This window comes from Platichthys flesus, chromosome 13 (assembly GCF_949316205.1).
Source record: "Platichthys flesus chromosome 13, fPlaFle2.1, whole genome shotgun sequence".
Classification (NCBI taxonomy): Eukaryota; Metazoa; Chordata; class Actinopteri; order Pleuronectiformes; family Pleuronectidae; genus Platichthys; species Platichthys flesus.
In genome coordinates, this window is record NC_084957.1 from 6,514,713 (window position 1) to 6,540,843 (window position 26,131).

General features: G+C 40.7%; 1 protein-coding gene across 1 annotated transcript in view; it reads left to right on the forward strand.

Annotated features, from left to right (window-relative positions):
* The window catches only part of lrp1bb (low density lipoprotein receptor-related protein 1Bb), a 230,197-nt gene that overhangs the window by 45,396 nt on the left and 158,670 nt on the right, over window positions 1-26,131 (forward strand). Inside the window, exon 2 of the mRNA XM_062402272.1 lies at window positions 15,611-15,733. Coding sequence (XP_062258256.1) covers window positions 15,611-15,733 — 123 coding nt within the window. The remainder of the gene's footprint in view (window positions 1-15,610; window positions 15,734-26,131) is intronic.

The following is a 26,131-nucleotide window of genomic DNA, read 5'->3' on the forward strand; positions in this document are numbered from 1 at the left end:
CTTGTACTTTGAATACTTAAAACAGGGGACAATGTGGTGAATATTCCTCTTGCATTTCCAGGTTGCCAACCACTAGCACATGTTAGGGACATATCATTGGTTGTGTACCTTAGTGTCATCGGGTGTTTTGGCCTGTCAATCACAAGACGAGATCCTGCAGTCCATGATGTTTAATTTATGGTCGAGAGCAGGGATTGTCCATGTAGGCCTTGTTCTTTGAGCAACCTTGAATACTATTCTTTGAAATATTCTATAAACTCCAGTATTTATCTTGAATTAACTGTACATGTGCTGTGATTAAAAAAAAAAAAAATTGCATACTATTGGATCTCATTAGTAAACCTACACGTGACTGTTTTTCTATAAAAAGGTAATAACAGGGAACAAGGTCATGCGGCTTCATCTTTCCAACCAGTCACCACTGGCTTTGCCATTAACTCTTATTCTCATTATGTTGCATTAGATAGCTTGGAGGACAAAGAGATAGGTAATATTGTAACAGGCTATGGATGGCTTCATAACTAAAGCTGCATATTGGATATAACAGAGAGGTGACAGAGGCAGAGAGGAACAAGTTGATGGAGGTGGAGTAGTAGTGTAGTAGTGGAGCAGTCAGTTATTGGCTTTATCTTCTGTGTCTTTATCTTTTGGTAAATAAAAGATACAGGACATGTGTTTGTCTATTGATCCACTGGCCCACAAAGTCTGTAGTTTTGTGGTCACGTCTTTGGGGGGTAATTGCTATATGCTTAAGTCCCAGTGTTGATAGATTTTCCTTCTCCTGTGGTCGCACCACATCACATTTAACAGACTACTGCTCCCACAAACCTTTGCCACACTTTATCACTGTTATGTGGAGAAACCCAATGGTTCTCTTCAAATATTATCATGGGGTCTGGATTCGAAGATATGAGGACGGTACAATAATTCAGTTCTGGGGGAGTGTTTATTCGTGGCTCTTTTTTATAATATGTTGGCGGATGTGACAAGTCTGTGATCCATCGTGTTCCTCCCAAAGGTATAAAGACAAACACAGGGTGAAGTGTTTTCGAATCTGCTCATTGTGTCATAGAAATGAACATGAATTGCTGTTTTCCCCACTCTGCTTTCTACTAACAAGTACCATGGGTCTCCTTTTTAAAGCTTTTAAGTTGTTGGGATTTTAAGGTACAACGAGAACTTTACGTACCAATTTGCTGCACGGGGCTTTGCTATAGTTTCGTTCAAAGCTGTGTGTATCATGCTGTTTTACCTTTTCTCCCATGCGTTCTCAACATATTAACCCAAATTCAAAGTTGATGACAACCATGTTAATTATCTGTGTAAAGGTCATCTACCGAGTAATGAGGCAAGTTACACAACTCCACCGCCATGACAAAATGTTCTTGGTAATTTCGAGGAAAAAGGTCACACTGTTGTTTTCACACTTAATTACACAGGAGAGTGAATGGAAAAATGAAGCTCTCACTGGACACTATTTTGCATTGATATGGATTGGTTATAACATTTTGCTCTGACATATCTGAATCAGGTCATGTTCTCCACCTAGTTTGTCATTTTCATAGACGATGAAATGAGCAGAGAAAGCTCAGGTCACATGTGATAACTGTTGAAAATAAGTGGAAACGTGTAATTGGACTAATTGAATTTGATCTTGCATGCATTGAATATGTGGGTTATTCATTCTAATCTGGGAGTGATCATTACCGCAACATGTCAAAATAGTATTTCATAATCTGTCTGTTTTGCATGATGGCACACATCTGATGACCTTTCTGTTTTATTTCCTGTACCATGAATCACAGTCATAGAGATGTCACAGCGGTTTCTTCCCTCCACACACTGTTCTGTAGCGAGAGAGGAGGAGATGCTTAATCGTCTCCCATTGCCTTCGCTCCACCTTCAGCATTGGACACACCAAATTGATTTTAATCAGGCGATAAAGCAGAGCCGATCCTCCCTCTGTTGACTCACTTTCATGCCCCAAGGAGGCCGACCCGATCGACTTTCCTGATGGATTCTACTCATAACTGCCTATAGCCCTGCTCAATATGTACAATCTCCTTTTATTTTGGTTGCATTAGGAAGAAAGACTGATGCTGTGTTGGTGTTTGCTGTGAGGTCTCATCAGTTTATTTATTCAATTCCTGTCCTGTTGCTGAGCTGCTGCTCAGGAAGAAAAAAGAAGCTTGAGTCTGAATGTGAATGTTTTTTTTTCTCCTAAAAGCTTATTCTGGAATTAGCTTGGAAAGATCCAATAAAACCCAAATGACCCTGAGATAATCAGCCTCCCTGTCTTAGCCTCAGACACCTTTATTTATTTAGTGATTCCTGTAAATAAGTAGCTGCACTGGGATGTAATTACTGAAGATACTGGTGTTGCACTGGTGTTCACTGCCACTTAATGGACAGAATATCAAGCATGGGGATGGATATTTATGAATATGCATATCTGAATAAAATGATTAGACTGTTTTGCTTTGGTGGATGTATGCACTCATTAAGTGCCCTTATAGTATTGAAAGTGGAAAATATTTTTGATTTGAAATGTTTATATCTACAAACTGTCAACTTGTTTATTTTTTGTTGAGGTTTTCAGACTGTAAATATGTTTCCCCCCATCTGCTCAACAGTTTGATGATGAGTTTGACTGTAACTGCACTTTCATTATATTGTACCAGATCCTAAAACAAAACAAACTGAACGAAAAATTGCCAGCAGTCATAACTTCCATCTTCCATTAGATTCCATCTGTTATTTTATTGTATTTCCCAAATGAAAGGCAATCAAATCTGCATAGATTAGACTCACACAAAATCCTCCAAGCTGTGATATCCATGGTTCCAAACTGACTAGTTATTTCACATGTGACTTTAAATCCAAATTAAGAGGCAGCTGCGACCGCTCGTCAATATATTGTCCCCTTGTCCATCTTGGTAGGCAATTTGAAACATAAATTACCTTTAAGATTTAAAGTCCCATAGGAAATGTTTGTGTGACCTGAATGTTGCAACAACTGCGGGTAGTAACTGTCACTGTGAGCTATGTGCTGCAGAGTCACATTGTGGGTTTGTAAAAACACTGTAAAAAGGCAACAAGTGGTCATAGGTCACGATCAACAACCACAGAGGCCTGGTTTTGCTCTTTTACGTTCAATCAGGCCTTGGACATCAGCCAGTGACATAACTAACATCATAAATGTGTAAAAAGGCTGCTGTTCATTGTCCCACAGCTTTGCAGAGAAATCGTTTCTCTTCTCGGAAGTGTTAATGGAGCCAGATTAGTCTTTGCTTCAGGCCGAGATGTGGAAAGCACTCCGTTCTCAGCTTTGTTTAAAAAGTAATGTGTGTTGCTTATCATTGCCTTACTTTCATTAGCTTCAGGACCTAAGGCAGCTACTAAACACACAATACACCCACTTATATACGCTTTGGCATGTTAATACATAATTAATGCAATTGTCCACAAACTGGTTGAAACACCCACACCATATCAATTTGTAATGTGTAGCAGATTTGTTTATTTACATGAAAGTCTCTCTACTTTTACAAGGTGTGACACCCGACGTCTGTCTCATTTTTATAGCAGCATCCTTTTAAATCCTTGTTTAGGAAATTGGTTAACTTACTGCTTCCCTGCAGCGGTGTAAGTAAACACAGCCTTGACTTACTAATGCAAACAAGTCCTACAGGTGCCCTATCTGTGGTTCATGACTTAAGACCCTCTGTCTCTAAAAAAGCCAGCGTTGGGACAAAATGTTACAACGCCCTCTGGGGCATCATAGACAGTACTCAGCTGCAGGAAGCAATAGAATATATTTAGAGTGGTGAGGAAAGAAGATAAGTAACAAAGGGAGACATTCTGCCTGATTGGTCATGGGTTCAACCCTAGAGGAAGATAATGAGAATTCAAATAATGGAAGAGAAGCACTCTAATCCCTCAGAGCTGGTTTTGAAAGAATTTGAGCTTGAAATCTGAACGAAAAATCCAAAGTTTGTATTATAAATTTCCCTCTGTAGACATCTAAAATAAAAATAAATTAAAATATATTTTACAGGCTGATATTAAGTCAGACTTTTTGTGTTATCAGTGTTGATCTAGAATTGTGGGCATTAAGATTACTTATATGTAATGTGAAAAAAGACCAGTCACTAAGATAAGGTTTGGTTGCTGCTTCTCGGTCTGGCTTATCAACTTCAAATCTGCTGCAATCACAGTTTGTAGAGGTGAAGCTGTGGGGGGGAACTGCACAATCCCAGAGAGAACAGCATTTAGCCAGATCATCTCTTCCCTCAACGCATCACATAACTGTAATTGTAACACAGTTGTTGTCAGTCACAGAGCCTGAATGATTAGTAAATTAAGTTTAAGTTAGAGAACCCCCCCCCCCCCCAAACGAGTCTTGATCTGCCCCCAAAATGATAAATCATAAGGGTAGATCAATAGTGATGTAATTATTTTAAATTTCTCTCCTGTCTGCAGAAGTGTGTGTGTGTGTGTGTCTGTGTGTGTGTGTGTGTGTGTGTGTGTGTGTGTGTGTGTGTGTGAGCCCGTCTCTCTTCACACAAACTGAAATAATCACATTTATCCAGTTATTAATCGATAATGTCCGAACACGAATCCGGAACGCTCCGGTCACTTTGACCCTGATGTCCTGGCTTTGCGCGTCATGTCCAAAATCATGTTGTGTGACGCAGGTGAACCTCTTATCAATGTGTTTCAATACAGTACATGGCTAATAAACTCAGAAGCAAATCTAACAGACGCAGAGTAAACTTCAAGTACTGTACGTGTCCTTATAACTTCTTGTTAGTGATGGTGTTTATTAACGTGTTTAGTGAGCGCAGGTCAGCGGGGTAGTGAGGAGAGAGGACATGGTAATACAACACAAACGTGCCCTCACATAATGTGCGTCTGCCCTGATCCTGAAGCAGCTGCGACAATATTTTTTTGCTGCAAAGATCACTGTTTTTATCGACCTTATACATGGTTGTGCTCATGCTTAATTGGTATCATTTTACTGTAATAATTAATAATAATAATGCTGCATTTAATTGACCTGGATTGTATTTGCATTGTATATTTTTAAAGCACCGTACCTAAGTTATCTCTCTGCTGTTATTGAAGTTGATGCTGCATGAAATGATGCCTCTCAGCAGTGTTGACGTGTCTGTGGCTTCGCCGGGGGAACTCAGATTAGCTGACACTCAGGGATCTGTCCAGACATGTCACTTCACTCGACAGGGGCAATGCTTAATCTGTTTACACAATATAGTTTCTACAGTCATGTTAATTTGAGTCTTAACTGGTTTGAACTGTTGTCACACACAACATCTCGTTCATGTAATATTAATCAATTCATCAGCCACTGGGTCATTTCCTCAGTGATCTTATTTTAAATGCAACAATGCGGCAAATCTTGTTAGGTTGTTTTTCCTCAATTATATCAGTGTGTGGATGTATTAGAAGCTAAACAGCTGGGTTAGAGTTTAGGGCACCACGATGTCTGGAAGCTGAAGCATTGAAATGATTGAAACTTCATTTATTGAGTAGACTGGGTTTAAAACACATATTTGTACCTAGAGTTTTCGGTATGAGCATTTCAGTTTGGCAGTCATGTGTACTGAGCAAATGCAACCACTGCAGGTTTTAAATAAATGATGAAACTCAATCCATATAATACATTCTTTGATTTACTTTAAATGTACTGAAGTTAGGTTGCCACCAGTTGTAGCAGTGTTACAGACTGTATTACAGCCATTGTCATTAACAAAACAAGAAAAATAAGTCTAAACATATATATATATAACCGTAGGTGATTGTTGTGTAACATCCCTTTTAAAAATAATTTTCCCCCGGAGACTCCAGAAGTGTTTAGTGCATCGTTGTGAGAAGATAATGACAGAATTTTATATTCTCTGTGAACTATCCCTTTAAGAGATAAAGTCATTTACCCACAATTTTAGCCTCTTTTCTGAAAAGAGATTATTAAGCCACACACACCCTCATGATTTATATACAAATGACTTCCATCCCACTTCGATAAGGTTTTGAGTTTCACTCTTAAGAAAAATGCCTTTTGCTCCAATATGGCATTTTCTTCAGTTCCCGGTCCACAGCACAGTTTAAACAGTTATACTGCTATCATGGCTATAAGGCTTCTTTATATTGTGATTCACATTGGAAGAGACACGTCTCTCTGCTTCTAATGGTACAAAACTAATCAGATTCCCAGCTGTGCAACTTCCACTGGGGAGAGGAGTGGAAAAACTCAAATAAAGGCCAAGTCCATAGTAATCACATGGTTCTATGGTCCAGGTTGCAGCCAATGAGACAGAAATGCCACATTAGCAACGTGTAGGGTTATATTTAAATCATATAGAGAGTTAAACCAATGTGCTGTTTGGAGATTTTTGCCTTTTATTGGACAATGCATTTTTGCAGGTTGATAACTATTCAATATCTTATTTCATAGTACGTTTGAAACAAATACACAATTCAAAATATGGACTGTTTCAGAAGCTCTTGTGTTGAGTTGCATTTGAATCTAAACAGAACTTAGACAGGAGACTTGCAGCAGATCGAACTGTTTTATCGAGGAGCGGATGGGGGGAGCTTTCAGGCTGCTGACTCAGAGCTACGGGTGGAGCTGGACAGGCGGAAGGTGCTGGACTCTACGCTGGAACGTAGATTGTGAAACGGTCAGACTGAGATTACAGGTAACAGCCTGAGGCATACTGAGCTAGACATGGTTCAAGCAAACACAAGAAAAGTACAAACTTGACCTTAGGTTTGGCCTCAGTGTTATTACCACCTTGGCGAAACCAACAATCTGCAGAATACTGGAGTGTGAGTCTGGAGAATATAGTGCACTACAGAAGCTTGATGGGAGGAAGGTTAATGGTTACACAGAAAGATTGGCTGCATGAGGAAATCGTAGCCCAACAACTAAACAAACACACATACAGACAGAGGGGGAAATGTTTCAGACAAACACAAGAGAGGGGAAAGATCTGCAGAAAACACTATAAATGAGGAAAAGGCTTTTTGGTGGCACCATGACATAAAATGTTGCCATTGTGCTGTGAACGCTGGTTATTCAAAATTATTGCTGCATCTGGATTAGGGCCTTCATTCTAAGGAGAATGATTTATATCCAGCCCACAAAGGAGGTGGGGCTTCGTGGGCCACATAAACCACAAAGGCAGAACCAAAATAAGTTAGTTTCCACGATCGGCAGCACAAGCTTGTCCCGTCCTGACTGCTGTTGCATTAAGGGTTTTAACGGCCCTTGGTTTTTTAACATGTGTACCGTTAGCTGTTTGATTTAGTTGAAGTGCTAAGCATCAGACAACTTTTCACTTACCTGCATCACTACCCCTTTGAAAAGTGGTTGGTCACTGAAGTGCAATGAATCCTGGGATAGGTTAGGCCAGGTAGGGTCCCGCTTCTTGAGCCGTCGTTTCTCTGGGATGGAAGGATGCATTTGTCGGCAGCACTTGAAGGAGCCTTTGAAATGGGACTATGGGTCTAGATGCACTACCGTGACTTAATCGGTCTTGAAATTTAATGTCTGAAGGATACAGATTTAAAATAAAACAAGCTTTTGTCTTTAAAAATCAAAGGCCAATATTTATTTCCCTGTGAAGATGTCCTTCAACCATGAATGAAATCTGCAAAACGCACTGCATGGTAAATTGGTTGTTAAGAACATTTGTCTGTGAGGCTCATCCCGCCTTTTAACATTTGTTTTATCTCCTTGATTAATTACTCAAATTAATTACTTCTTCTGCTTACAGCTTAATGGTCAACTTGATTAAAATCAACTCCAGTGTGTGATTAGGCAGAAATGACAATCTAACAAACCCCAGTTCCATTTTGTGTTTAAATATATATGAAATTATATTTTTCAATTTGTGGTTTTGGGATTTAATGAAGAAATGTTGCTACAGTTGAAGTAGGTGATATTTTGGTACTGTCGCTGAATTTCAATTCATTCCTGTTTGCAGACTTTTAATGAAGTTAACTTTGTGGGAGTTTCAAGGTGGATATGGAGTTGTTGGATAATGGACGGCTCGATGAGTGTCTGCTGTGGTACAGTGACGGCTGGCGAGGATGTGATCTCCTCCTATAACAGCTCTCACTCCACTCCGATAATGCAGTTTAATCTGGAGGCTGCACCCAAGGCACTGACATGCCCCACAGAGTATCAGCCAGCATTGGACAAACTCAGTGGGAACCTTGACTGGCACTTCACCCCTCAGTGATGACAAAAACCCTGTCTGCTTAAGCAGCCATTACTCCACCTGATTGGTAATCATGACATGGAGTGAGACATAAATCCCTCAGACCGCTCCTGGTTAGGATAGAGGTCTTTGAAGGAACATGGTGATTAGGTGACCTTGGGTGGAGCACGGAAAGGGAGCCAGGCCATGAGAGGCTTGGGGGGGTGGGGTTGTTCTTTTCTATTATTGGCAGTATAATGACACATTCTCATGCAAATTAATTGCACGTGTATAGGCCACAAGTCAGAGAATGACTCAGAGCCCTTTAAAATGTGTAGAAGGATTTCTTTTCGGAGGAGTTTCAATTACAATTCATCTCAATGGTCTTATCTGCCTATATCAATTTTTTTTTGTATTTTGCACAAATTGTGATGTCATTTGGCCAACATTCATTTGTGCTGTTTAACACACACAGATGTGCACCACTATCCTTCCATGGGCTTTTTAAAGTATCCTGTTATTGGGTTTAAGAATATATTTCATATCGTAATATCAGTATCTTGGACAAGTCCATAGCCTGCTTTTAATAGAACCAATCTTACGAACTAGATTACTCCGTGAGTAAGAGGGATACTGGTGCATGTATTCATGTTATACTGGATTTTGACCACAGCAAACTGCGTGTGGAGTTATGGCTTCCGCCTGTGACATACAACCGGTTGAAGGATGCCCTTCTTCTCTCCGTTCTGTGTCACTGAACTCAGTCATGACGACACAATCCCAGAGGTCACGACTGCAAAACCTCATCCACTAAACCCTGGTTCTGTGGCAGTAACAGCCGACACATGCCAAAGCAGAGAACATGTTCAATATTTGTGGTCGCTCTCGTCTCCCATTGCTGGTAATAAGCCAAATCTTTAACATAATGTTGGAATTTAATAGAGCCAAGCCCGCTATGAGCCAAATGTATCAACAGCCACCATTCAGGAATCAAAATTGAATGTTGGTTATAACAAAGGAAACATCCTAGGCCATTGCACAAACAGCCCAGTTTTGGGTAACATGGGTAATGGGAACACTTTTTTGTACAATGTTGTTAAAGCTCCTCACACTGCAGTTACTGCAATCACCCAGATGTAAGAAGAGACTTTCATTCATTAGCAAATATTACATTTGTGTCGGTAATAAGCTTATTATGTCCAAAACCACACATTCTTCCTGCTCGTTCACAGAGAAGTGAAGTTGTTATCAGTAATGAGTTTTAAGTTTTTGTCGCTCAGTTCAAATGCCGTAGTGTATACGCACTTAGCAAGGTTTGTTGTGAGAGGTGTCATGAAATAATGAGACGAGGACTCTGCAACAGAGAAAGAGGCAAGAATTTAATCAAAGTTATTCACGTTTTTTGTCACCTCTGGTAAACTTTTAGATGAAAATCATGATCTCAATCATAAAAAAAAAGATCCCAGGCTGTGGCTCAGGGGGGAGAGCGGTCGTCCTCTTACGGGAAAGTGGTCGGTTTGATCTCAGTCTTCCCAATTCTGTATGCCAAAGTGTCCTTGGGCAAGATACTGAACCCTGAAATGTAACCTTTTCATAGTGAAAGTTCTGCACATAGAAACAACGTATGAATGTGTGTGAATGGGTGAATGGCAAAAGCTGTACTGTTAACAGCTTTGAGTGGTAATCAAGACCAGAAAACCCAATATAAATACAGACCATACAACATTTACACATTCTAAATACACTTAAGTAGCAACATGTAGCAGTAAATCAAGCTTTTTAAGATTAATTGGCACACTGTTAAGATGCAAAGGCAATTTTAATTGAATAGTATGTTATTAATCATAAACATAACTCCAAAAATGCTGAAATTACTTGTAATGTTGTTGTTTATTTGCAAATGTGCTGTAAGGTAAAAGGGCAGCATACAGCATACAGATTCAAATTGGTTCTATGAGTCACTCATTGTTTACTGGAGATGGGATTCATGCCGAGGAGCACGAGGCCATTCTGCAATTGTATTCTGAAACTTTTCATGTGGTGTTCGCTTTCGATAATTTGTTGACATGCCCCTGCTGTTGTAGAGAAAATAAAAGTGACCTCACTCTGTGCTTAAGGTCAGGCAGTATCTAATGAAAACCCCAAAGTCTTCTAGCATTGATTTCTTTCCCATTTCATGGCTAGAATGCAGAGTTGTTCAGCGTTGCCATTTGGGATGGCCCCGGGTACGAGCGGCCGTTTCCTGGAGCCTGTTAAACCTCAGATTCTGTCAATATAATTACCTCTCGCTCTTACCACATCCTTTCCTCTCTCTTTCTCGTTTTCCCTCTATCTCTATATCTCTCTACCCTGAGATGGCTTTGATATTTCTAAGAATTCCCTTTTCCCCCCCTCTACAATCAACAAGAAGGGATGAGTGCTGCAGAACTGCCAAGCACATAAAATCTCGGGCTTGCGTCCAGAAAGTGCTGTGACATTCTGAAATCGTTCATCAGTCAGCGGAGTCACGGTACTCTCTCTAGTCTCCATATTCTGATCAGACTTGACGCGGTTGACATTTAAGTCTAAATACCACATGGTGTATGTCGCCTCTCGTGATCCGCTTGTAATAAAGATTCATTATGCAGGTGAGACTTCATTGAGATGCGCCGCACTGCACTGAATCTTTTGGCAGATTCAAGATATGGAGACCAACTTATTCTGTTGTTATTCTTTATAACCTGCATAGGTTGGCTCATAAACCTGTGCTTATTCATGATGCATGTGCAACCTGCAACTGGCCACAATGCCAAGTCTGCTGACACTGTAAAAAGGGTTTAAGGTCACTCTATATGTGTGTGTGTGTGTGTGTGTGTGTGCATGCACTTGCAGAAGAAAATATTCCAAGTACATTTTAATGTCTGTGCCATAGTGCATTTGCCCCAAGAAGCTAGTGAAAAATGTATTTATTCATTCGACTCATGTCACAAACCCATGAATCCCTGAGCAGAATATTCCAGCCTCATATACTCACAATGTTATTTATATTAACAGTATGACATCAGGGTGATGGAGGAGTTTTTTTTTTTTTTAATATATATATTTAGTTTTTGCACGTGCTTTGGCTACTCATTTGACATATTTCCTATATCATATATATATTTACACAGTATATGATCTGAGTGTGAACTGAGAATGAGGGTGAATGATTTGTACATAACCTTTGAAAACCCAGTAACTAATTCTTCATTTAATGTAGGACGGTCATGGAAGGACGTTACCCCTTCATTCATGAAGATCTACTTCACCTCTCAGGACCATCAGGTTTATATGAAGGGAGCGAAACCACCCGCTGATTGGACTCTGCTCTGTAATTGGATCAGGTTCAGGTGTAAAGACAAAGTGTGCACTTGTAACAGTCTCACTCTGTGTGGTAACTGTGAGGCCTGATCCTTACGTATGTTTTTTTTACTTTGTGTCTGTACAGAATTCCACCAATCGCTTCTTGTTTGTTTTTTTACAGTATCTTTGTGTAGCATCTGCATTCATTTCAGATATCGATCATTGTCCCATCGTCTCTTTTACTTTTCAAATCTTTAACGGCAAAACCTGAACATCACTCTACACAATCTTTTTGTCCAATACAATGGTTTCCAATCCAAGAGGCTGGTAGGCTGTTATCTTTGCTTGGCTTCAGAAACAGAGAAGCAACGTGATAATCAGTTTAAATAGTTGTGTATCATTTGTTCGACATATTACTTTTCATGGTCTTTTGGGGAAATGCAGAAATAACTTTGCTCTTAATAAAGTGTCACCTTATTCACAAGAGGCAAATAATGAACCTGGAGGAACATCTAGCTTGGCTCTCAGAAAAAATATCAGAACCACTTATCTGTACTTCTAAAGCTCACTCATATTAACCTCCAGAAGGTTTGTCATGGCCATGAGATTGCTATGAAATCAAGAGTGACTCCATGAAGTCCTTGACATTGGCCTTTCACCTAATCCCATTAAACCGCTACTTGATATTTTACACATTGATTGTACAACTGTGAGTTAATTAGTGAGAAGTGGTTGTCGTGATTGTCAGGTTTGCTTTTTCCCTCTTCTTCTTGTCTCTGTGCGAGCTGAGCTGATGTTCTGTCGGTTATAGTTTCTTACAACAGCCAGTTTACTGCTAAGTTTCTTTGTGTGGGTTCGTGCAAAGTGCAATTTTTTGCTTTTAAGGACACAATGTTTTTGCTGCCATGGTTGCAATGTCCATGGTTTGATTTCGTCGCACGTCCTCCCTGCTCTCTCTCCCAATGTTTACTGCCTGCTTCTACACTGAAAACTGAAGTGAAGTAAAAAATGAAAGAAAAAAACATTCTGGAAAAACATTATTCAACTTAAAGACATCAATTATTTTTTTGGCCATTTTTCTCCTCAGGAGTGAAACTTTTTGTGAGTCTAAAGTAAATTGTTGTTTATGCTTCACAAATTTATTTCTTGCCAGAGCTATACAAACACTTCTCTTTCCGCTACACTCGTTTGTCGGGTGACTTTGAGTGCCCTGAATGCAACACGGGTCTAATGGACTATCACTGCCCTGTCAAGTTCACACACAGCTTTCTGTGGAGCGCTGAGCAGGTTGGAGGAGCTGCAAATAGCTTCTCTGAGAGGCAGCTCCTCCTCAACCTGCAGCCGTAAGATAGCTCAGACTCAGGAATATTCTCCGATCTTCCTTTTTCCAGCTGCACAGCATAGCTGACGTTTAATTTGCCAGTTTGAGCTGTGCGCTGCACTGCTGCTTTTATAACATAGGTTTTGTTTGAATAGGCCCGTGGCTTACGACTTATCCCCTGTACCATATTGTGAACTGTGTGTCTGATGCAATTCAGAGGATTGTAATGCCTTAGTGCGTTATAGCTCTGGAATTTAATATTGTTTAGAGGGATAAATGAATACCTAAGCTCTCATGTAATTCAGACTTTAATAGGACTGAGAAAATGTGAGTGGATGCTGTATTACAAAAATGCAGGATGAAGAGATTTGCTGTGTGTTCATGCAGAATACTGGGATTCTTATAGATATGATAGTTTACTATGTACTTATACTTACACAGGTGTGTACACTATCTAGCCTGCCTGCCTTACTTTGCTGAAATTTTGCTCCTGTGAAAATCTGTCATCGCTTCAATGAGCCACAATTTTGTGCCGATGGCGGCTCTTGTGTTTCAGGAATGAAGCCCATGAAAATGTGCCTGGCTGAGTGCATCAGTGTGTCTCCCACTGTCATGATAATGGAACCAGGTTTTCCACACTTACTGAATGTCGCTGCTGCCTATATTCTATTCCTGCCACTCATATTTCTATAAAATTACCTGAAATCACCTGCCTCTCTTGTGCAGGTCCATTATTAAATGGAGGCGGAAACAAAGAAACAACATGGGTTTTCCTATTCAGCCGTCTCCTTGACACTGGCTGCACGTGGAGCCAGTGTCAAGGAGAAGGCTGTGTGGAGAAAGAGAAGGGGGAGATGAATTAACACAAGAGGTCATTTGCCTGATTCATATTTGGCCTTTTAGCTTTCAAGGTGAAGTGGCATGAAAGGAGGTAGAACATCAATAGGTAACTGGCTGCTCTGAGATTCAGGGGCAGTTTCTTTCATGGCTTCCATCACGAGCCTAGGAAATGGCCCTTGTGTCACCAACTCCTCTGCTTTTCAGTGGTAATCAATTCGGCTTTAAAGGCTTCGGAGACATCCCTGTAGAGACTTCGGCAAACTGAACATGCTGCTGCCAACCTCCAGCCCAGCATGGGCCTTTAGATGCCTTGGGTTTTTTCTTTATTTTATGTTTCTTTTGAGGAGAAATGTAAATAATGTAGTCAGCACGCTCGGCTCACAAACACTCGACATGTGTTTAAAAATGCAATTAGTGTCAGTGTAATTAATGTCACAAGAATGTGTGACCCTCGTTGTAATTCACCATTAAACTGTCAGAGCAGGCACAGTCCATCATACTAAAATGTCCTGTGCTGAAGCTGACAGCCTTGTTTTTGGTGAGGATCACGGACAAGAATCTCGGCCTTGCTCCAAAATAGTGTTTTAATGAAGTTAACATTTTATTGAGAAATAGTTCTCAGACTACATTGTTTTGTGTTGGTGGTATTTCACAGTTAATGGGCAGAAATAATGATCGTGGACAATTTCCTCGAGTATTATAGAGGCTACTTGGAGTTACCTCATTCTCTGATCAATACGACATGAATTTTATTAAATTTTTTTCTTTGAAGGTTTGACGGCTTAGGTGTTTCATTTTAAGAACCCCCCTCCCCCTTCTTTAAAAATCTGGGGGAAATGGGCTTTGAATATTCAAAAGAGACCTTGATCTAACTTGTACAATTATATTGCATCAGCGTGAATAGAAGAGGAAGAATGGATGAGATGTTTGACCTTTTCAGATTTGTCCCCGGGTAGTGAATTTGCTGGAGGGTGCCGGGGCAGGGAGCAGCCGTGCGTTGAATTATCACTCCCACTGTTCAAACGCTGCAGACCTGATCTCCCACTTGCTCCACTCCCACCACTAATGGGTTAGGAACACACTGGGAAAAGGAGACGGAGATAGGGAGAGGGAGGGGGGGGGGTCGCTGCAGCCTGCCGGATCGTCCGCGGGTCAAGCTAAGAAACAAATTACCGTTTTTCCTCTGGGCTGAGGAGAAGTAGCGACAGGTCACTTTGTGGTGTCAAATCTTTAGCAAAGGCTTATGTCATTCTGCAGAATGATGGAGCGCAGTCTCTGACAGCTACCGGCAGGAAACATGTCAACACTTTGACGGATGCTTGCTATATTGAAAGGCTATGATGACATTTTAGTTGACTGTGCTTCACCCCCCCCCCCCTCCCCATTCAGCCATCAAATGCAAGTACAACACCAAGGAGGCAAGACGATAAGAACAAACTTGCCAAACTGCTTTGTAATAGTTTGCCAAGGCGCGAAGGACATCTTGTCTTTGTTAGAGGGAAAGCAGCTGTCACAATCACAATGCCAGTGAACCGCCTGCTTCTGCTTCTTTGGGTTTTAATCTTCTTGAAAAAAATGTATAGCCTTCTGCTCTATCAAAAAAGAGTGCTTTGCAAAAAATAATGTAGTGCTGACAAAAGGACATGCAGTTCTTGAGATTAAGCAGTACATGACTGTACATGACTGTTCATTCAGCTCCATGTAAAGACAATGGTGTCAGTGTCTCTTCACTGGATCCATTTATGTGCACATGGTTCCAAAACAACTCCTCTCACACTCATGCTCAAGTTTACCTCCAGTGCATGTTATCTGGTGAAACATGTGAACCACCTGCTCAGTGCCATCACCTCATGCTGCATCTTCTCTGTCTCTTTCTCTACCCCCTTTCCCTCATGTCATCCAGAAGCCATTGTGTGTGACATTGGGGAGTTTCACTGTCATGACAAGAGCACCTGCGTCCCGGAGGCCTGGCTCTGCGACGGCGAGCCCGACTGCCCCGACGACTCAGACGAAACTGGTCCAACTTGTAAGTCAGCCATCGCATCCATTCCTCACTAATACAACACTGTCAACACCTCATGTGTCAGCAATTCTCATATCTGTTGTATAAAGACCTGCGTTTGTTAGAAAAGAGCCGAACAAGTGGGAATCCACAATCTGATTTCAGTAGGAACATTCATCAGCCCTGTGATGAACTGGTGACCTGTCTGGTGTGTGCACCCAACCCACTAACTCCAGTATAGGCTCCAGCTTCACCAGCCACTGCACTAGATTAAGCAGTCAGAGATAACTTCTTCAGGAACAATTTGTTTTTTAAATTAGTAAAACTTATCACCTGGAATGCTATTACTATTTTTTTATCAAAACATTTTTAAATGAAGTTGCACAATAATAACACAAAGTGAAGGTCTCAACCAAAACAGTTATACAAATGCCTCCACCCCAGCACAGAAACCCAAATGAATTGAAACATAATAAAACCATAATTAATTAATGATAAATTCTCCAAAGCCAAAACAAACTAAGTATATAAAAAAAAAAAAAAAAACAAGGGGGGAATTGAAATTGAAAGTGTGCTGACCCAACATGCCTCACACCATAGATGTGACAGATACATTTCCATCTAATCTTGCCGCACATTTAAGCTGCGTTCAAATCTCGACACAATCATCCTCAAAATGTTCTTTTCACTTTGCAATTCGTGTCGTGTGTGCTGGCTGCCAGGCCTTATGAAGGTTGTTATTGGATCTACTCAGATTGGATCCAACTTTCTCTAGTTCCAACAGCTCTCATTACTTCTCTCATCCAGTGAGTGGAGCTGGGTAGAAGTGACAGGCCACGTGTGTTGTACATTCAATAATCAAGCAATCATCACTGTGACTCTGGGTTTTTTTCCGAGACTTACTCTTTTGAGGTTTTCTAGCACAACAACTGATTATTGTTAACAAGATAATTGCATGGTCCTTGATTCAAGTGTTTTGGAAATTGCAATCAAGTCTTATGGAGCAAATAATTATAAAATTGCAGTGTTGCACTTTCTTTCTTTTAATAGATTTGATCCATTTTGATGGTTTTTTTTCTTTGTTGGCTGAAGTGCTCATTTCTTTTTCTTCAGTGCAGTGAAATGAGAAACACCTTGTGTGATCGAGCAGTTTGAAATTTATTTGACTGTACGACCTATAGATACATTTAGTTCCACTGCAATGAAATCGGCATATGCTGTTATTAAATATTAAATGCTGCATCTGAGTGCAATTGAGCTATTCCAATTACAGTATCATATATCACATGACAGACATGCAATGATAATAACAATGATACTAATATATCATGTTTATAATCTGGGAGAAACTAAATCTCTAGCTATTAAAAAAAATACAAACTACTGACAATATATTATGACTACTTTATAATGTATTTTTGTTTGTCCTCCACATTAGGATTGGCTCATTACTATCATTATTTACATGCTTCTCAGACATAGATTTCCTTTAATGGATAAACAGAGGATCAGTTTCATGTTATTATGAGTTTAATTAGCCTTTGTAAATAATGACCCAAAAAAAGGAGCCAAATTATAACCATCATTCCTGGTTCCTCATCTCTGTGTCATTACTCTCACTGGCTAAAATGAGATGATCATGAATCCCCTTGTGTGCAACAGGTCATTTATATAGTATGCTACTTGTGGCTGGAAATGCTTTTTACAGAAACAGATATCATGATGAAAAACTATATAATTGCCTGTATTCTAATGTAAACATGCATCGATCGGTACGTTTGTTTATGGACTTTCCAAGCAGTAAAGAGAAAGATAGAAGGTTATATTGGGTTTTTTCTTTGTCCATTTGTCTGCTCCATTCTCATGAAGGCCTCAAAATAAAATTCTGTAAATTTGGCACAACGGTCGACTTGGACTTGAGGATGAACTGATTAGATAATAAAATAGTCCAAGGTCAAGGTCATACTGGCATCACAAGACAACTTTCACCATATCCCCCCCTGCCCCCATTGTTCAGAGATTAATATTCTAACTATGACAAATATTCAGAGAAGTGGAGGCCTCTAGTTGTCTTCTTCCTCAGAGAGAGCATTCAAATATTTGAAAAAAACAACAACCATTAATGATATCATCAGAGTCCCGAGACTTTAACTTTCCGGCTGCTTTTGCAGAAACTGAGCAGCTCTAGGATTGTGTGCTTTTTGGAACTTGGTCCACGCTGGGTACTGAAAGTCAGGATGTCTAGACTGTCTCTGTGCATTAGGTGGTTATCAATCAATGGGTTGAACCTCCTTCTTTAATCTTTTTTCCTCACAAGTTAGCCCAACTTCAAACGTCCCTTTAACCATGTCAGATTGGCCGGCCCGGTCGGGCAACAGCAGCAGGAAATGTGAATCTTCCTCTGTAATCAAAGCACAGAACCAATACATATTAAAGATTAAACACATTAATCACAATTTTGACTACATTGATAAACAAGGAGGAGCTAATTGCATGCATGTGGTGTGTAGTCTGATTATTTAATTTTTAAAATAAGTTTTAAAAATTAAGTTTAAGATTTGCTGTATATTATAGGTACAACCCGTCTCTTTGGCTTTGTGAAAGATGTTTTAAATATAATTGATAGAAAATGACCTATCCTCTATTGCTGTAGGCCAAGTCGTAATCTCCAGAAGGCCATTCATTATCAGTGCTATTAATGTTTGCGCTGCTTTATTTAAAATGCCTGCAACAAAATGACCTCACATATAGATGTGCAATCTGGCTCAACTCATCATCATTGACTATGTATTGATTAAAACAGGAGTTAGATCAACTTTACCCTGCAAACAAAAGACAGCGTTGGAATGTATTCTGTCTTTTTCAATGATAGCAAGGGCTGCAGTAACCTGGAAATAAAAGATCCTTTCGATAGGATGATATACACCGAGCAAAGCGGTGGGGGATTAAAGTAAAAGCACAAGAAATGGTGCAAAGCAAGGTGGGAAGCCATCATTACTCTGATACCACTGTGAATATTTTGGGCATTATATAGAATAGTTTATTATCTTTGGAATAAGGCAAGGTAATACATTACACTCCTGTCACCTCGAAATATGAAAATGGAGCCACTGATGGCCTCTTCCTACCCTGCTCCCTCTCGGTCAGGGAGATGCAATCTGAATCTCCACAGCCTGTGGGGAGGAGGAAAGGGAAGGTGGCCTTGGATTGCAATTCCAAGAGACTTGAAGGAGGCATTGGTTTATCCTCTGAGCCACGGCTCCCGTGGGACTGGGCAGCTGACGACAGTTATTCAGGGAGTTAGGAAAAACAGCCTGTCCCCACTAACGTCTGGAGAAAACCCAGCAAAGAGGCATCTCTCCAATTGGTCATCAGCTCAAGCGAATGCTTTCTGTGCAATGAGTCAAAGTTTTGCTGCGTGTTATGTTATGACACCAAACGACATCTTGTGATGTGACAGTTAAAGTGGAAACATTAGAAATTCACTGAGAGCGTGATAATCACATTCTTAGTTTGTGTGGCATACTTAGAAGGAAGTCTAAATGCCAGGGCTGTCTGTAGACATGCACGTCTGCTGTTTGCTCTACGTCTGAGATTATGTGGGACAGTCATAATTTACTTTCTGTAAATATCACTTCCAGTAGAAATGTATAACAACTCTCGTTTCTAATGGCTGTCTGCGTGAGGCTCTCTCCCTTTTTTGATGCTTCACGCTTCAAAAAAAAGTGACTCAGAACTTAAATCCATGCTGAGTCCTTCAGGAAACGATTTCATGGACTTGGCTCGATTCGGTAGTCCTGCATGAGACACTTTTTGTGAATCTGGCGAACATGGAGACCAATGCATCCTCTGATTGAATTGTCACTCCCAGAGGAAAATACAATATAAAGGGTCAGCGGCTGGCTTCAAAAACATGGCCACTGGAGCTGTAGCCCAGCCCGACCCAGTCAAAAATGATGTTGATCTCGGTGTCCTCTAAGCACAGGGGAGGAGAGCTGTTCAAAGACGGCTCTCTCAGGGGTGCTTTCGCTTATTCCCCTTCAACTACAGGGGAGGGCATGTCTCCCCATGAATTCCTCTAAACTCCTCAGATTCTCTACTTTGGGCTCATCGGTATCCTACGGAGGGCTTAAAAAACAAGCAGCATGTTGAAAGACCAGTAATGAAAGAAAATAAAATATCCTCCATGATCCTGCACAGGTTGCAGCAGGTTGATTTCCTAGGTTTGCCAGTGGGTATATCTGGGTTACAGACTTCTTGAAAATGCCACTTGAATAATAATGAGAGCAAAGTAAAGACATCAAGCATATAATGTTGTCTGTTTCTGCTCAGACACGCAGTAACACTGCCGCCTCCAATGATAAGTCTCAACACTTGTACGATGCATCTCAAACATTAGTTTCCGAACTCCATCTTGTTCACTGTCTGTTCTATTTCCTCTCTCCAGTGTTTTAGTATCCTTGTTTTGATTACCAACATTTACAGACATGATGTGAATACATTTGATAACTTAAACATACAGATGTGTGTGTAATGGAAATAAAGACTTTTGATTCTGATTTATTTTCCTGTAAGTTCCTATTTAAAAACAAGCAACAAATGCGGCTATGTGTTCCCTCGCTGAGATCGTCTGAAACGCAACTTTCAGACGATTTATCTTCAGCAGGCTACGAGCCCTGAAAAAAAGGTTTATATAGATATGTTACATCAGGTCTAATCACAATAGTTCCCTTATCTTATCCATACCTTGTTTTTTCATAATTGAACAAAACATAAACACATGTTGATGCTGTTGTTTGTTGTTTTTTGGCTGCATAATAGTATCGTGGGGTAACTGCAGACAATTACACCAAGATCCCTCTAACCATACTCAACCGTTAATGCTGATCACGCACTTATGATTCTGATCGTGACGCACATCTGCAAGATGTTACACTCTCAAAGCATTTCACCATGTGGAAGTGGTTGATAAAGCCCCTCTGGAAACTCTGCTTACAAGTGCAAACATCATGAGGGGGGTCTGTCTACGATGCAGCTGCAGTTACCACAGTGAGTGTATTTTAAGTTGCCTATCAACCTCCTGCAGGGTATTCTTTCTGGCAAGTGCCATATTGAAATAAGTGTATCGCAAATGTGCCTGGTCCCCATGAGAATTGGTGCCAGTAGGATGGAGGTTTAGGGGGTAATGTAGCGTAGCACCTTGTTATTGAGCTGAAGGACAGGGCCTGTTGCATTATGTAACATTTACTTTCCCTCCTCTCCGTCTCTCTCCTACTCCTGAGAGGTAACCCTCCTGTTGACTCATCCAAAACTCCACTGCGTTGCGTGTTTATTTTCAATCACCACTTTTGCATATATATCGGTGAAGAAGATTCATGGACAGTGCTGGACTTTTTTTTTTTAATTATGTATGAGACGATTACATCACGCTTTCATTCTGCTGTCTTGCGATAGGATGATGTGCCAGTAGGTTACTGGGAAGCTCACAGGTTATATCACACTATAGAGCATGTGTGGTTCCTCAGCCTTGTCCCTAACAGCTGGATATGATTCCAGATCAAATGCAGCACATTGTCCTTCTCTATCAACACAGTTTTGAAACAGAACTTGTGTTCACTTCCTTAGGCTCTTTCCATCTATTTTCGTAGTAGTTCCAATAGACAGGGAGCCGGCATGACCATTACTGTGTGTGTGTGTGTGTTTGTGCCTGGAAACACAAATTCCCACAAAGACACTGTCTCCCTTTATACACGTCTGTGATCACTGCCATCACAATATGGCAGACACATCATCCTCTTTGCCCTTAACAATTGTTTTTATGCAGGTCTCCGCTTGCTGCGTCGCCCCTCTTCCTGTAGTTCTACACATTCCTCCATGTTTAAGCATCAGGCAAAATCATTAGTGTGGGAATGAACGTCGTTGCTCTGTGACACTCTTGCGCCTCCACTCCGTGTCTCCTCTGTGTCAGAAGTGATGCACCAGCAGGAGCTGCTTTGTCTCAGCTCCCTCAGCCCCCATCCTCAACAGTTAAGCTGCACTGACACATTTCCCCCTTTGTATTCCCGCCTTGTATGAATATTATAAAGGATAGCGTTCCCAGCTTGTCACCTGAAGAACCAAAGAAAAGAGCATACTTTATAAACTTGACACGCCTGCTGCCATGGCACCAGTGTGACATTTAAGCGCTAAAGTCTGCATTATCTCCCTGCTGCCACAGCAGAGAACAAAGCATCGAGGCGATATGAGCTCTAACTCCGAGCAAACACAGTGACACACACTTACAGACAGCCAATGAGAAAAACTGAGAGATGAACAGCACTCATCGATGCTGCATGCTGTTCATCTCTCAGTTAAACAGTAGCCGAGACTCCACTCTTAATGAGCACGACTCTGTGACTCTGGCCTTTATTTATTTATTAATAATGAATAATGGGTTCTTTAATAGATAGTGAAAGGAATGAGCTAATGCCCTCTCTTCCAGTCACTCTATAAACATCGTCATAGTCCAATGATTATTTCAAGGGAGCTGGGCCAGTGCCAGAGAAAAATACAGGTCCTCCCACTCACTGTGTGTATTGTACTCTAACCATGGTCCTCATTAAATGGGCCTTCAAGCCAAATCAGATGACTTATTTACTCACTTATGATCAATTGGTAGAGGCCAGCACACCAATCAGGGCCCTGACACTCATTTTATAGTGTGAAATATATAATTAAAGGCAAAGGTCAAGGCTTTCCATGAAAAGTGTATGGAGGGATCCAAGGTTACGGGATATAAGAGCTCCTCCAATTTATTTTTAAAGTCGCAGGGTTAGTTTGCTCCCTCAACCACATACAACAATTATTCTCTATCTTTCAACCAAACCCCAAAACGTGCACATGTCTACCTTGATTTATTGGAAAGAACTCACATCCTCCTGTCAAATGCCAGAAGAGAGGTAACCAGTAAGTTCTGCATGTAGTGGAGGTGGTGTGGATCGAATCTGAGATAGAAGTGAGTCAATTATATGCTAGAATGTTTTCCCACAACAATCTAATCAGATAAAATGGCAAGGCTTTAAAAACTTGTTTTGCTGCTCTCACGTGGCCACATACATAAATAAATAAATGTAGATTTATGAATTCCATGACTGAAAGTGACAGTGGGTAGATTATAGAATGCAGACAGTAGTGTCTCGTCTTAAAGTCACATACATTGTTCAGTCATTTTACGGTTGTGAGCAAATAACCAATATTGTTGTTTTTCCTGCAAAGATAATCTCTTTAAGGGATATTTTCTCTAAACAAAATTTACTGTGCATACATTGGAATGGTTATTGGCTGCAGTGATTGCCCCCCCGTCCACAAAGAGACCCCATCTTAAAGCCATTTCAATGAAAGCGATGGGGGTCAAAGTCCAGTGACCTCATTCCGGGGGGAGGAAACAAATCCATTCTCACGCTCAGCTTCATGTAATGTGAGTTCTCAGCCGTCTGAGCGATACAAATCAAGTGGGGTTTATTTAGTTTGTTTAAATCAACACTATAAATCTTCCTGCAGGGGATCTTAAGGTGCGTGGAATCATGTTGGGCTCTGTCTGCTGTGTACTGTACCTGTTGGTAACATTTGTTATTCAGAATATGTTAAGATTCATTAGCCCACAGCACCACATGTGGTGCAGGGATTGAAGATCTGCGCTGTAATGACTCAGTGAGTGAATCCCACATGACAACGTCCCGACATGATAAACATGAATTCAGTTCGGGCAAAGCAATACATCCGAATCTCATTGCAACAATAACAACATTATCACAATTGTGTATTTACTTCATTGATGAAAGAATGCCAGCATTAAAAGCAGCACTGTGTATTGTCCTCCTAATGAGATCATTCTTCTCCGTGAATATTGGCTTTAACCTCTCTTACTGCAATATACAGTATGCATTATTCATTTGAAGCTGCCCCCAGAACAATTAGATTATCGCATTTGCATAATGGTCGGTCACAAAAGTGTCTCTATCGACTAATTATGTCGGTGTTTTCCAAATAATGATAAATGGGAACATTTGCAGTTTTTTTTTTTGTATGGCGTTTCTGAGATGCAGCTACAGTGAGCTGTCTCGGGGGGGGCCCTCGTTCCTCTCCTCAGACGGATGTATTGATTCTTTATTACACAGAAGAGCCAGGATGACATGGATGCCAACACCTGGCTTCACTCCACTGCACAGTGGCAACATCTCCCCTCTTTCAAATAGATCGGATTGAATACGCAGCATCATTTACAGCAAATAATAAGCAAATGCACACAGGAAGCTAGAGCTTTTATTCATGATTAAGCTCTTATATACTGGACCAGATGCCTATAGCATGTAGCAGATGGTATTGATTTGGGATTTCTAAAGCGATTTTGAGTGAACTATGTATTATGCATGAGCTAATTTGTCATTTTTAAATGTTAATGCCCCAGAGGAAGGAAAAACATGAGCTTTTGACATTTTGACAAATATGCAAACAGGTTAATTCTTCAATATTCGTGTTGGACTGGACTGTTGGAGCATACATGCACATACAATGCACGTTGCACACGATCCAGATAGAGAATAATTACTGTAAAACGGTAAGAAAAAGGCAAATCATAAACTACCTTTCACATATGAAGAGCGCAGCAGGGGATTCTCGAGTCAGAAGCTTTCACAACAACACCAATCTCCGTAGTGCTCCGGTAATGGGTTGTGCAGCATGCAGAGGAAGGAAGTAACATTTGAATTGCACGGCCGGGATGATGTGTTTTTGTTTAAAGCACATCGACATTCGGCCTGTTCCACAGAAAGCTCTCAAATCTCGTCAGCATCTTCCATGGGAATGACACTGCTCTTTCATCCTGACATATGTGTTGTTCTTGGCAGTTTGTCTGGTCCATCGTGTGTTAGAAACCTCATCCATACGGCCACTCTCTGGATAATCTGTATTCCCACGTGGTCTCACAGCCGCAGTCACGCTGACATTATTCAGAGTTCTTGTTCAGATGCTGGCAGGAGAAACTGTGGAGACTGTCCACATGCGTTCTCACATAGGCAGATGCTAAAACTGTGAGGTATTGGGCTTTCGTTCTGCAGAGAAGTTCTGTTCTCAACCTACATGTGATAAGAGCTGCACATGTGTTGTCTGTTTTAACTGGTGTGTCTATATGTAATGCTTGTGTGTTTGAAGAATCAACGTCATCACTCAGAACCTCCACTTCAGCAGCCGCATTTTAATTTCTGCTGTGCACAAAGATACGTATCCCCATACTTTTCTTCTGATCTAGCTGCACTGTAATCAGGCTGCTCTCACTGTGGAGGTGGTGTTCAGATGCCTCATTATATATTCATTTTGGGCAGAAGTTATATACCTTTTTTTTGTGCCTCAAATTCAGTGTGGACTGTATTTTGTTTTGTATTTTACACAACAAAAATGTTTTATTCATGTCCTATGATTATACAAGAAATAAGATATACTTAAAAACTAGACTTGCTATAGTTGTTTTGTTTTGTAGTTTCCGCATTTTGAGAACCACACCTACAAGCCTGGCTGGTTTGCAACCATCCCAGCACCTGTGATGGTTGAACTCATGAACCATTTAGTGGAGCGATGGAATATGTTCTCTCAGTTTAGTGGGTGTAACACTTCTACTTCATATAAACCTGTTAAGTTGATCAAATAAACAGGCTCCTTACGGTGTGACTGAGAAATCCATCAAGTCAAAGAGAAAAGTTAATGACAGCTGCTGTGAAGTGTGAAAGTGTGAAACGTGGTGCATTGTGATCTCCTATCAGAGGAAAGCTGCGTCTCTCCGAGCTGTGAAAGTAAAGAAGTGTTGAGCTTGAGATGTAAAGTGTAATAAATCCTGCAGCCACCGCCCCGATCTTCACTGCAAGTATAACAGGTAACGTTTTCAATTCGAGAGCCTAAAGGTGTGAATGTGCATTTCTCTTTCTCTGGCTGTCCCGATGCAGACTCACTATTTTTCATCATGAATAAACAATGTGAAGCAATATATTAAATCAGATTACGGGTCGCCAGGCAGAGAATATATTGAGGACATTACAACTAAGCAGTCAATCTGTCTGGGGCGAGCGCACGGCAGTGGAGGAAATGGAACACCAGTGTAGACAATAACACACGGCACAGTGCACGGTAAAAAGGGAAAGTTTGTTAAATTACCATTGACAATGCATTTGTTATCTGACAAATGATCTGATCTTGCAGCAGACGACAGTATCCAGTTGCATCGATTACAGAATTACTAAACTTTTGTCTGGGTATGCTTGGACACAGCATCACTTTGAAAAATCATGGTCTGGTTTAATACAGAGCGTTATGTCTATTCTAAAGTACAATGAGCACACATACTGTACATATTTGTGGGCGTGTAAATTGCTGATAAAAGGTGATTGACTGATT